General features: G+C 32.0%; 1 protein-coding gene across 2 annotated transcripts in view; it reads left to right on the top strand.

The window, feature by feature from the left end:
- The window catches only part of LOC145241433 (metabotropic glutamate receptor 1-like), a 704312-nt gene that overhangs the window by 543154 nt on the left and 146158 nt on the right, over positions 1–15000 (top strand). For both annotated transcript variants that reach the window (XM_080104383.1, XM_080104384.1), the window contains exon 3: positions 7773–8005. In XM_080104383.1, the coding sequence (XP_079960509.1) occupies positions 7773–8005 (233 nt within the window). The remainder of the gene's footprint in view (positions 1–7772; positions 8006–15000) is intronic.

Below are 15000 nucleotides of genomic sequence, written 5' to 3'. Positions count from 1 at the left end.
GAATGGTAAGCTGGACTTATGTAAAATAACAAAAAGATATACCAAACTGACTTATTCACTTAAAAATGGAATTATTTCCCTTTCGTTATTAACTTTTTAAAAAAAAATATTTTGTGTTTTATATACGTAAAGTACAATTGTTGAATGTTACTGTTTTGATTATATTCGTTTGGGAGGCACAATTAAAAAATTAAGAAAGATTAAAACGGAGTGAAATTTAAGTGTCCGCTCCATTTTTACAACAACCGTAAAACAGCGCATACTCAGCAAGTTTTATCGTAATTTATAAGCATAATGTTGAATCACTAAATCAACATTTTATTTATTTTTTGCATAATTAATGATGGAAGTATTTTTCTGTTTATTTTCTTAACATCTGTTAAAAAAAAGAAATAATTTGTACATTCGCTTGAAAAAAAGAATCAAACTTTTGTGTACTGTCACCTATTTACAGTGTTCATGTAAAGCATTCATCTGTTCTTTTTATAATAAAAAAATCCGTTTTCAAAGAGAAACGTTTACTGCCAAATTTCTTTTAAAAAAGTGCAAGTTTTCCTGAAAAAAAATAATTTATGGTAAAAAATTAATCTTTTTTTTGGGGGGGGGGGAAATAACAACTTTTATTGATTAAAAAAATTGCATAAAATAATAAAAGTAAATAAACGAACAAAATGCAATTTTTCTCGAGGAATGTTGTCCATTTTAACAAACTGAGTCACAGCAACGCGTGGCCGGGTACAGCGAGTATATATATATATATATATATATATATATATATATATATATATATATATATATATATATATATATATATATATATATATATATATATATATATATATAGTAAGAGAGAGAAATAATGTGATGGATTGTTAGATAATGTCGACAATATATATGTATTTCTTGTTAAATAAAAAGCAATATAATCAAGTCTCTACAACGATATTGTCATAGTGATAATGATATACACTTAAACGTCTTATAAAGTGCCGCTCCATCATTATTACAACGCCTGTCATTTTAGCACATTAGCAAGTCTAACGAAAATTGTAAAATCACTTCCTTTCATACATTAGAAGCCTTTCGCAACATTGTAGTTGTCAGTCTTCATATGTTTTTATTCATCTATTCATTTTCAATGTTGTTTTTTTTCCGTTTTTTATGTATTGACCCTTTTTATAATTTACATTCATTACAAACCATTGTCTTTTAAGATATATTCCTGCTATTCAGACAGAGTAAGATCACCCGATCGTTTTAAAGGAATGTTTTTCTTGTAACATTAAATACGTTATATTTGATTTGAATCGAAATGTTATTATTTTTCTCAATTAAGCAATGAAGAGTGGGCATATCCGAAAGAAATTATATATATATATATATATATATATATATATGTATATATATATATATATTTTTATAGAGAGAGAGAGAGGCTAGCAAAAGTACCCGTTGTTGACTAGGTTCAAAAACAGCCTACAGAAAATGGACTTTGATTTATGAAAACGTGATAGGTTATGAAAAGGAAGGGTTGTAAAGAGATAGCTTCGAATTTGGGGGTATCAAAACCAAAGCAAAATGTGATGAAAGCAAAAATACATAAACCCCATAATTTATTATACCATACCTGTTCACGCTGAAACACTTATCACAATATTCTGTGTATCTATATTAAAAAAACTTGTTAAACTTTGTGACATATTTCTATTCTATGGAGGTCAGGCCCGAACCAACACCCCATGATTTTATTATGCCATACTTCTTCAAACTGAAACATAATTGTCAAAGTATACTTACGCAGATAGATATGAAAAGTCTTTATTAAATGTGTGCATATTTCCATTCTATGGAGGTCAGGCTCGAACGCAGATCCCACAATTTTATCATACCATCCTTATTTAAGTAAAAACAGACGTACCAAAGTATTATTACGTACATCTATATCAAAAACACTTGTAAACCTTTTTTTTTAATTTTTTTATTTCCATACTTTGTGGACCTGGCGCGTATGCAGACCCCACAATTTCAATGAATGATCATTATGTCAGATCAAACATACGCATTCCTGTGTCTCGATACATCTTTTATCATTATATGTGATCAGTTTTCTATATTAGTCAACCATATAGGAGCCTACGCGTGATTAGACACACGCACACAGACGTTCAGCTTTATATTGTAGATTTAATTATTTATTAATAATTATGTGCATAAATGTAAGTTATCTATATATATGCATGTTTCAGAGTTTATTCCTCATCGGGGTAGCTAGACTTAATTGACTAGGGTCGACCCTACTACCGCTCGATAAGTAGTCCAGTGTGTTACCACGCAACAACCGAGCCATTTGTCAACATTTATGCACGATTTTGATGGCTATAAACGCAAGATTGTCGAATTTTTATTTTTTTTTATTTTTTATTTTTTTATTAGCGATTCCGTACTAATTGCTTTTTTTTTCGCTCCCTTAGATCTTATTATAAGAAAGGAGTTATTTGCCCTTTGTTTACGTGTTTTTCGCCCACATTTTTTTAGGGCGTACTACTTTATTTATTTTGTTTTAAGTTATTATGTATTAAGGATTATTATGAGTGAGCTGTGGAGCTTTAAAGGAGTTCTAAATGACTAAAACTGCCACTTAACAATATATTCAAACACTAGCGTATATGAATGATATAAAAGAAAAAGAAACAAACCGTGTATATGTTCATATTATTTTAAATTCTCCTAATTAAAAAAATAATACATGTACAGATACTACATGTAAATAAAGATTTAAATATATAACAAATAAGTAGACAAGTAGTATAAATGGACTTATTTTAACGCTATAAATAAAACAACCTCGTAAATATAAATTATTTCATTTATATGGGACCGTTGTATCATTATTTAACCATATTCTCTTCGTTTTGATTGTATTAGAAAGGCTGCAAGAAAACTCGTCCCCCCCTACTCAAAGAAACAGAGGTCTCTATTGTATTTTCAGCAACTTTATTTCCGCTACTTCCCCATTGCAAATTGCACACAGTTCTACGTTCTTTACATTAGATAGGCGTTGAACCATTCGCTTCCGCGCATGTTCCTAGCCATTACAACCGCTCGGATCGACTCCTTGTGTGGATTCAACTATGTTTTTCTCTCCAATTCTGACTATCAGCAACTGCAACATTCGTGTAAGCTCCCATCTCATTATGTCACCTTACTAGAATAAATTGTTTTGTAACATTCCTTTCTATTAAAACATTTTCTTTGAATATTTTCTTCTACATAACATTTAACAATTGTTATAATAATAATTGATCGGGATTATCTTGCGTTGCTTCGGCACTCTAATATAATACTGCAATGCAAAGATGAAATAGGTAAGGAAAAATTTTTTGATAACATGGATAGGCTATCATAATTAATTTGGAGCCAACAAAAAGAGATCGAATATCCGTAACAATATTGATCTTATGTTTAAGGAACGTGGTGTTGTAGCTACACTGCTGGGGAACTATGATTTAATATTCCATTTTGTTTTTAAATCCCTGAAACAGTGTTTCATGTTAAACAACTGCTGATCTCTGAAATAGTATTTGGACAAAGATGAATTTATGGAAGAAAATTTATTCAACAATTGCAGGAAATTAATTGACTTGCTAGCAAAATAATTTTCAGTGACATACATTTTTTTCCTTATTATACTATTACAGATTCAAAACGCTTCCAAAAAAGTATATATATATATATATATATATATATATATATATATATATATATATATATACAGAGAGAGAGATAGAGACAGAGAGAGAGAGAGAGAATGCCTGTGTGTTTGTGTGTGTATGTGTATGTGTGTGTGTGTGTTCATCTATGCTTTAATGCAGAGAGAAACATTCTGTTTAGAAAGAATTTAATATTTTTACTTAACGTTTTCGAGATGTCGAAGCAATTTCCACTTTTTGATTGAAAAACTAATCGATTTTCAATTTTCCGGAACGATCAGCGAACGATAGGTAAATATTTATAAATTTATAAAATGTCTTCTATTAAATGCAAAATTGTCCGAACAAAACAGTAAAATTAAAAGAAACCATTAAGAATAACTATCCAGGTGTATGCATACTTATATTAAAGTAGATGCGTATACATATATATATATATATATATATATATATATATATATATATATATATATATATATATACTAGCAAAAGTACCCGTCGTTGACTGGGTTCAAAAACAGCCCACAGAAAATAGATTCTGATTTATGAAAGTATGATATGTTATGAAAAGGAAGGGTTGTAAAGAGATAGGTTCGAAATTGGGGGTATCAAAACCAAAGTAAAATATGATGAAAGTAAAAATAAAATAGATAAACCCCATAATTTATTATACCATACCTGTTCACACTGAGACACTTATCACAATATTCTGTAGATCTATATTAAAAAACCTTGTTAAATTTTGTGACATATTTCTATTCTATGGAGGTCAAGCGCGAACGAACACCCAATAATTTTATTATACAATACTTCTTTAAACTGAAACATAATTATCAAAGTATACTTACGCAGATTTTTTTTTACATAGGCATCACCACTTATCAAGGCCGATAAGTCAGTCAAGGATAAGGTTAAAGGGTGTACACTAGTCAAAAGGACAATATAGTAATCGATAGTAATGGAGGTTCGGTAAATTTGTTAACTTAAGTGGAACGGCTCATCAGAAAATTGTTCACGTTGGACTTGAAGACAACCATATTATTGACGGATGGAAAGCAGAAAAACGGAAGACAATTCAACAGACGTGCAGTTCTAAGCAAGAAGCTTTGATCATGGAATAGATATGAAAAGTCTATCAAAGTTTGTCCATTCCATGGAGGCCAGGCGCAAACGCAGACCCCACAATTTTATTATATCATCCCTATTTAAGTTAAAACATATTATCAAAGTATTCATATGTACATCTATATCAAAAACACTTGTAAACGTTTTTTTTTAATTTTTAAATTTTTTATTTCCATACTTTGTGGACCAGGCGCGATCGCTGCCCCACAATTTTAATGAACCACCGTTCTGCCAGATCAAACATATCAATTCCTGTGTCTCGATACATATTCTATCATTATATGTAATCATTCTTTTAAAATAGTCAACCATATAGGAGCCTATTCGTGACCAGACACACACACACATACACACACATACATTCAGCTTTATATTATATATATATATATATATATATATATATATATATATATATATATATACACGTAATTAAATATGTATGAATATAAATACTAATTATTTCATTTTATATACCTTCATACACTAAGGTTTCCTGCTGTCGCAATCATCATTGTTGAAGATGACACAATATATATATATATATATATATATATATATATATATATATATTCATATATAGACTGTTTATTATAGAAACATTATTGGTTACATATATGCATACATGTTTCAGTGTATATCCCAATTCAAGGATAACACTTCATCAGACCCCCCCCCAAAAAAAATCGATATTGAAATGGTAGTTAAAATTACATTTGTTTATAGAAGAAAGTATGGTGTATATGAAAATGAAGTCCCCACAAGAAAAAGAAAAAGAAAAGAACCATAAAAAATAAGATAGGCGAATAGCGAAGATAAGAGTGTAAAATTACTTCAGATCAAAGCGAAAAGGTAGGTCAATAAACAACCGGAAAGTTAAAATAATACCAATACCTCCCAAAAGTGCTAACTAAACCACACAAAATGATACTTCCCCCTCCTCCCTTACCTCTTTCCTTTACCACACCTCCCCCAGATAACTACTGCTCATAATCACAAAGTTTACACCCCGCTTTCTTCCAGAACGTAAACTACGCCATAACATCTAATAAAACACCGAAACCTGTATGCACATATGCAACCAATAATTCTGTACGATAAGCAGCCTATATATATACCAACTTTGTACTACATTGAGCGCTCTATATTAATCACGCGTGTTACATTAGATTGGCATATAGGAAACCAATCGATACAACCATTATATATATATATATATATATATATATATATATATATATATATATATAATAAATTCCACAGGCAAACAACGTCGCAGCCCACAAGAGGCATGACAGTCAACAACAGGAAGTCTAAGACTTGAGTTTCGCCCTCATTTGGGCTCATCAGTTGGACACATCCGAACATAGGATTCGAAACCCGAGCCTCTTGCATGCGAGGCAAGCATTCTACCAACTAAGCAAACGCCCCGCACACAAGAATTAAAATTAACCAACACAGATCAATCAAACCGGTACGAAATGTGTGTGTGTGTGTGTGTGTGTGTGTGCATAGTGAGATTGCAAACGTATCAGGTTGAGGACGAGACAACGTCTGGTGGAGACGATGGTTGAAAATTTGATGATCTAAGAAGACGCCTCGATAACAATTTGATAACACAGGATTAAAAAAAACGAGATAAATTGTACTTTGGAAGAACATGTGCTTATGAAGTTACGCATTTGCTTAATGTGCTTCGAAAGAAATACACTTAGTACTATGTACATAGAGAGAAGAATACAAATTATTGACAGTGGTTGTAACGAGACGAGTTCTTTTGTAATTGTCCTACAGAAAGAACCCTATATTAAAACTACTTCGAGCACTTATGAACAAAGCAACAGAAATATCGGTCGTTAATCGCCCCCATATAAAATTATGCTTAATTCTACCATAGATTATCCCTCGAATTTCCACTAAAAATTATTCCATACAACCAATTTTTATATCAAGAAAAAGATTCTGGTGTTATTTGCATGTCTTTCAAGTAACTCTATTGCTATTTTCATGGCAAGTGCCCTTCTGAGCTTCAATCTATACTCCCTCTTGTGAAACTTGCGCAAAAAGCATCTGTCTAGCTACAACGACACCAGCACTTATACCACTCCTATCTCTGCTTAAATCTAAACGTGGATTCGACGAACAAATCTTCTTTTCCTTGAACTACTCTCCCAAGAATCATAAAATAATCCATTTCTACCCCCCCCCCATTTCTATCAATAATTATTAATACGCTTACGTCACAGTGACTATCGTACACTCATTAATTCTTATCCTCTAATAGGTTTAGGGCCTTGATAAGTAGTGACTCCCATGCTAAAAAATGTATGTCGATATACTATAAGTTTCCATTTTTATTTTACAGTCCTTCGCATTATTTGTTGTATTCTGTAAGAACTTTCAGGCTGCATCGATTAAGCAGGAGAAGGCAGACAAAGCAGCGTTTCATCGTATAGTCCTTCTCTCACTGCAGCCAGGCTCCTTCTGAATAGGAAGAGAGGTTCTTGTATACGGAGATTCGTATGTCACTAGGAGGGTAGCCTGGTCCATTCCTATTGTTACGACTTCGACATGACTGAAAAAGCTTCTCATTTAATTTTCCCTGTGGTTCAACGTCCATGCAAGAGATTGCGTTCAATACTGATAGCTTTTGTGATCTCTACTCGACTGACAACTTTTCGTTTCATATTTGAATAAACTGTGCCAGTGAGATATTTATAACAGCTGGGATATATATATATATATATATATATATATATATATATATATATATATATATATATATATTATATATATATATATATATACATATATATATATATATATATATATATATATAGAGAGAGAGAGAGAGAGAGAGAGAAAGATTCATTCCGTAAATATTAGAGTTTTAATTAATTTTTCATACGATTTAATTTTCGCTTATTTTTTTTTTTGCAGCGATGGTTGGGCAACAAGACCGGACGTCGTAAAACACAACATGGAAGAAGCCGCGGGCGGAATATCAATAAAACTCTATTCGCCGCCAATCAGTTATTTTGATCGGCATTTTCTCAATTTACGACCGCACAACAACAGTCGCAATCCATGGTTTAAAGAATTTTGGCAGCAAAAATTCAATTGTTATTTAGAAGGCGAGAATATGGATAAAACTTACTCTCTTCCTTGCACAGGTACGTTTCACATCCCTTCTTTGTATTGCCTTCAAATGATGGGCAGGTGTTTTAACTGCTCACTTGTTAGGAATGAGCTAAAAAGACCGGTTCTGACCACGTTTTAATGACGAATTCTTTTGTCACTAGATGACAATACTATATTAACCCTTATTTCACATGTTTATTTATTGTATGTTAATAGATAGAAACATTGTGGTCGCCGAAAAAAAAATATGGTTGTCAAATACAAGAATATAGCAATAATAAAAAATATATAATAAAAAAAGAAGAAATAATTTTTTACAAAAGTAATATTAAAACTGTATATATATATTTTTTTTTGCGAACTGTTATCCTCATTTTATAATGGTTGTTGTCTCATCACATTTCGGTCAACTCATGCTGTGGTCTTCTTCAAGTGATTAACCGAGATGGGGTAGTAATGATGAGTCCTGTCACTGTATCCATAATGATTAGTGCCTTCCATAGTGGTTGTTGTCTTTAAGAGTAAAATTATCGGAATAATGCAAAGTTCAACAAATTGCTTTACAGCTTATATAGTAGCATCAATAAAATAAGAAAACGGCCATATAAAAATATATACTAATGCATATAGATTTATTTGTGTATTCAGTAAGAGTGATACATCAATTAGAGGTGTAGAATAAGTAAAACTATTTATACTATGGTATTTCGAAGCCTAATGCGTCTCATACAAAAGATGATAGGTAACATAATAGGGATGCGATGTCTAGTGATAGATACATTACTTATCCTACACCCCTAATTCATGTATCATCCTTATTGAAGAAACGAATAAATTTATATATATATATATATACATATACATATATATATATATATATACATATATATATATATATATATTAATGATGAGACTGTTCCAACGTTTTTCCCGATTCCGATACAATTACCGATTCCGTACTAAATTCCCGATTCCAATACAGTTACCGATTCCGATTCTTAACAAATCTCTTGATATGTAACTATAAAAGTGTCATTTAGTCCCGATTATCGTAAAAACACATTTTGAATGTGCCTATATTTTCACAAAGATAAAAACACACTTATGAGGGGTGGGGGAGATAAAGAGATTTCAATCTTACTGGAAGTTTAAATCAATAAATGTTTATTATGTTATTATTACTGCAAGCAGTGGAAAGTTTTTCTTTAACCCAAATCAACTAAAAAGATAATTTAAGGAATCGGTTTTGGTATCGGAAAATAAGCTCAAAATATTTCCGATTCCCATACCGATTCCGATGGCCTAAAAAGCTCCGATTTTTCCGATTCCTGATTCTAATTAATCGTCCCAATACTAATATATACGCGGTTGTGTGTTTGTATGCAAGCGTTTTTCTTGGTGTAAATATCCGAGTTGAAATGGTTTGGCCAACGATATTTTTATAATCTACTCTTAGTTTATTAATGTTCTCCTTTATGATTTTATATTAAAAGAATTCTGTTTATACCTTTTTATTTTATCTATTTTTTATCATGATGTTTATTATTTAATTTTCATTACATATAATATTTGGTTAGTGCAAAACTAATGTCGTTTTTGAAGTCTACCGTCAAAAACGATATTACTTTTACACCAACCTTATACCAAAAATTTCTCTCATTTATTTAATACGGCCTATATAGTTAATATACTTTTTATCATGTTCTTAAATGTTTAATTTCAATTAAATATAATATTTAATAATAAATAAATTTAATAATAATCATAAATAAATTTAATAAATGAGAGACAATTATGTTATAAGGTTGGTACCAAAATAATGTCGTTTTTTACGGGAAACTTAAAAAGAAGCGACATTATTTTTGCACCAACTTAATGACATAAATTTCTCTCATCTTTCTTAGTTATTGTTTGTCGTCGTATCGGCCAACTATTCCTCTGGCCGTTGCCAGGTAGTTACCGGGACGGGATAGGAACTCCGAATATGCTAATTGCATTCTCAATAATTCCTCCCTTCCATAGTTGTTGCCGTCCTATCACGTTTTTTGGCCAACTAATCCTCGGGCCGGCTGTGGGTAGAATTGAAACCACTATCTTTTTTTTCTTTTTTTTTTACATGGCGGTCACCATTTATCAAGGCCCGGAGGCCACTCAGGGATAAGGGTTATTGCGTTTACAGTAATCAATGAGATAGTATTATAGTAATCATTAGTATTGGAGATTTGATATAGTGTCTTACTGAAGGGGGAGGTTTGTCAGGAATTTGTTTATGTTGGATTTGAAGAAATCCAAGTTGTAGTCAGATGGGAAACAGGCAAACCGAAGAGAGTTCCACAGTCGTGCACTTCTGAGTAAAAAGTTCTGCTCGTCTTCAGACAGTGCTATCCTTAGAGCTTCAACGTCTATATCCACTGTGCCACGGGCTTCATATTCCGAAATAAATCAATGAATAAATAATACTCATCTCAATAAGCATTCTCACTAATTAAATACTATATAAATTTGTTTGTATTAATTAGTTCTTTACATTATTTTAATTTTTCATTATTTTAAAATACTCTTCCCCGGGTTACACTAGAGTTTAATCTAATTGCTTCTAATATTTTAATAATCCTTTTATCGGTTTTATTTGACTTTAATCCTCATTATCCTTTATATATATATATATATATATATTAGCCATTGTAAGTAGGAGTTTGGTAATATTTTTATATGAGCAAAATAACGAGATTTGTCATATATATTTTCCTTGTCGAATTCTTTATCTGCGTTGCTTGTAATGGATTAAACGTACTATTTTTTTAAATGTTTGTTTCGTTGTGGTTTGATTTACTAAAACATGTTTCCTAAAAATATAATAAAAGATATTGAGAACAATAAAACACTGCCGAACGTCAATTATCGTAAATAAAAAGCCACCGTGGTGTAGGAAATTATATATATATATATATATATATATATATATATATATATATATATATATCACAGTATATATATATCACAGTATATATACATATTTATATCACAGTATATATATATATATATATATATATATATATATCACAGTATATATATATCACAGTATATATATATCACAGTATATATATATATATATATCACAGTATATATATATATCACAGTATATATATCAGTATATATATATATATATATATCAGTATATATACACATATATATATCAGTACATATATCAGTATATATATATATATATATATATATATATATATATATATATATATATATATATATATATATATAAATGCATATGTACAACTTTTATTTCTTTATACTGATTTTAAATGATTATTTTAGCAAAAGCCAACGGACTGGTTATAAACTCTTTGTGCTCTTACTTTCTTCCTCTTAATTTTTTATCAGTTTTCTTTCTGTCTTTTATTATTTCCATGGTCGCCATCTTGTCTTATCTTCCCGGGGAAAAACCGGACTGCATTGGAATCAAAACGTCGATTAATGCGAATCACTCGTTTAATGTGTGTGTACGAGAAAAGGAATGATCGTGCGTGTGTGGGACGGCGATGGCTTCGAACACCAACTGAAATATCCTTTCCATGATAGGGCGGAATAAATGTAAAGGGAAAGAGAGAGAGACAGAGAGAGAGACAGAGAGAGAGAGAGAGAGAGAAAGAGAGAGAGAAAGAAGGAGATAGAGAGACAGATAGAGAGAACAGATATTTTTTATTGGCTTGTTATCTAGCTGCTTGATCGGCATTCTGCCAATGTTGATCCTCGTTAGAATCGGACCATCCGACGACATGGACGTTGACTTGATTAGTTTAACACTTCCTTTTCCCGTTGCTTAATAGCATGAACATAATATTTAGACAAATATAGAGACAGAATGGAGGATGCGCTAGTTAAATGGAAAACCAACATCTTACATAAACTATATATATATATATATATATATATATATATATATATATATATATATATATATATATAGAGAGAGAGAGAGAGAGAGAGTTTCCACAAGCAACAACTACAGCTTACACAATCTATGAATGCCAAAATCGTAATACTGAGTGTACCTCTCATCTGTACGCATCAGTAGAACATATCAGACACATGATTTAAAAACACGAGTAATTTGCATGCATGCAATGCGATTACTTCGTCACCTGAGCCACCACGGCATAAAAAATAAATACGCTTGACTAAAAAATGACTGCTGTTGGTAGAGATAAATAATGAAACGATTTTATTGCATAACTTTTCAATGCGACGAACGGCCTTTTTTCGTCAACATATATATATATATATATATATATATATATATACTAGTCTGGGAGCCCGGCGTCGTCCGGGTGTTTGGAGGTGTATGTTGAGTAAGAAGAAAAAAAATGCACTCAATTTTGTTAACTTTGACCCCTATCATGACCTCTTAAAATTTATTGTTTTGGACTCAAATAAAGCTATTAAGTTAGATTCATGTCCAAGAAACCTAAATCTAAAATTACAAGTGTTTATACCCAAAATTGTCGAAAGAGTTTGGTAGAGTTCTCAAAAGTCGAATCATTTAACTTTGACCACTTAACAGCGAAATTTCAGGTTGAAAACGGATTACAAAGATTTTTCCACATCTCCATACCCTGTATATCAAATTTGAGTCTGTAGACTAAAAATTGACAGAGCTATTGCGTAGGGAAATGTACACAGACATAGACACGCACACACACACGCACACACACACACGCACACACACACATACACTTTCACTTTTATATATACTAGCATGGGTTCCCGGGTGTTTGGAGGTGTGTGTTGAGCAAAAAAAAAAGTGTTAGTAAGAAGGCAGGCTCGAACCCGTACCGCGAAGGAGGAAAAGAACCGGAAAAATGTAACGTCTTCGCTATTATGGCCACCGACAAACCGGAAGTGACCTGGGTTTACATTAGGACTAGACAATCGAAAAGAGAGCATGACTTTCGAAAATATCGGCGAAAAAAGCAACCCCTTCGTGTTAAAAAGTGCTCAGTTGAGGGTGAAGATATTAATGTTTTTAGCCAATTTTTCGGTAGTTGTCATCTGAAGGGTAAAGCTTCAAGACGATACTGATCTTGTGAAAATCCGTCGCCTCTGTCAACATTTTTGGGCAGACATGCAAACATACATACATGCATTTATATATTGGTAGCTCAAATTTTTGACCCAAACCTATTAAAAAGCTTGTATCATCTCTGAATACCCTTTATATAAAATGTCAAATCCTTAGACCAGAATTTGTCTGGGTAATTTGGTAAAAACCGCAGAGGTCAAACTTTTTTTTAAACTTTTACGTCTATCATGACCTTTTAACATTTATTGTTTTGAGATCAAACTAAGTTATTAAGTTAGATCCATGTCCACGAAACCTAGATCTAAAATTTCAAGTTTTTAGACCCAAAATTGTCGGAGGAGTTTGGTAGAGTTCTCAAAGGTCAAATTGTTGAACGTTGACCCCTTAATTGCCAAATTTCTGTTCGAGAACAGATTACAAATATTATCCAAATTGCAGTACCCTGTATATCCAATTTCGTCTCTTAAAATGTTTTAGTCAAAAATACAATATCTTATCTTGCGAACTTTATTTTTTATTATATTTTTCTGTCAAAGAATAATAATAAAAAACGAATCCTAAGTATGCGCATCATATAAATGAATTATTTATCGACATATCCACCATTTTTTTAATTAACTAAAAACAACGGTTTGTCCCCCGAGGAAGTCAATTCTTTGATCTTAAAAAGAGTTATGGCTCTAGTAACACCAACAATGTTCCTCCGCAGGCCATCCTTTGAAGTAAATTGCTCTCCTCCCTCACAAACTCCACTTTCTAATATTGACCAGAGATATTCAATGGGATTAAGGTGTGAAGAACACGGTGGTAAAGTCAAGAAAGTTTCCCCAACGAATTCCATAGATTTAAGGAAGGACGCAGTGGCTCCAAGCAGAATGGGGTTGTCATTGTCATGTATAAAAATCATCTGAAAGCGACATAACAATGATAGGTCATCTGGCCATGTCGACAAAAAGGCCGTGTACGCATTGCTGGTAAGCTTGACACCCTCTGGCGCTCGGAATGATCCAATCAACTTATTCCTTATGATTCCCGGCCAAAACATGATGTCTCTACATCCTTGATGGTGATGAACTCTGTAAAGGGTCGGAGTTCCGTTCGGGTTTCAAACTTTGGTCCATTTATCCGCACCGTCAAGAGTAAGATTGGCCTAATCCCTAAATAGGACCTGTTGGAAATCCATTTTCATGTAATTCTGTGCCCAAGACATTCGTTTTTCCCTATGTTGTTTGCTTAATGGAGGCATTGAAAGAAGTTTGATATTCCTTTCAATCTCATTCGACACATTGTATCGGACATGCCTGGATCTTGGAGCGATTCCAGCTTTTGCAAAAACGAAAGAATTGGTTTTGTTTGTGTTTCGGTTAACTTCCCTACAGATTTTCCGAATACGGATTTTCCGAATATGACGATCTAAAAGGTTTCTCCTGATGACCTTATTTTTCTTGATTTGATGTTCGGGTTGTTCAAGAATACAGCCAAGGTTTTTGGATCCCATTCTAGGTCCGTGGCTAAATTTTGTATGGATAATACTTCTGTGAGTCCAGCAACTATCCTTTGCCTTTATTCGCCTGATTTTTTTTGCACTGTAAGAAATCGGTAATAAAGCGATGGACAGTAAACTTTCTTTGATAATAAATAAAATGCCTCAACGTGAATATAGTATGAATTTGAATATAATTTTTGAAAATAATCAAACTTAAAGCAACCCTTTGATGGTACGATTTTCATTATTTTGTGACGTATATTTAGGGAAATATTGATATTTTACTAATCTGCATCAAAGCGATTGACACAGTAATCGCCGCATTTCTCAATGCACGTTTGCGAACGATGAACTATGACTGTGCATAAATGTCCGGAGAACGCTTTGTTACAAGAAGATCGCTCCAAAAGTAAAACCTCTTTTTTTTTAATTCAAAAAGTTAAGGT

Source organism: Euprymna scolopes, chromosome 20, assembly GCF_053919585.1.
Source record: "Euprymna scolopes isolate OS-2025 chromosome 20, ASM5391958v1, whole genome shotgun sequence".
Taxonomy (NCBI): Eukaryota; Metazoa; Mollusca; class Cephalopoda; order Sepiida; family Sepiolidae; genus Euprymna; species Euprymna scolopes.
This window is presented reverse-complemented; position numbering and strand designations above follow the sequence as displayed.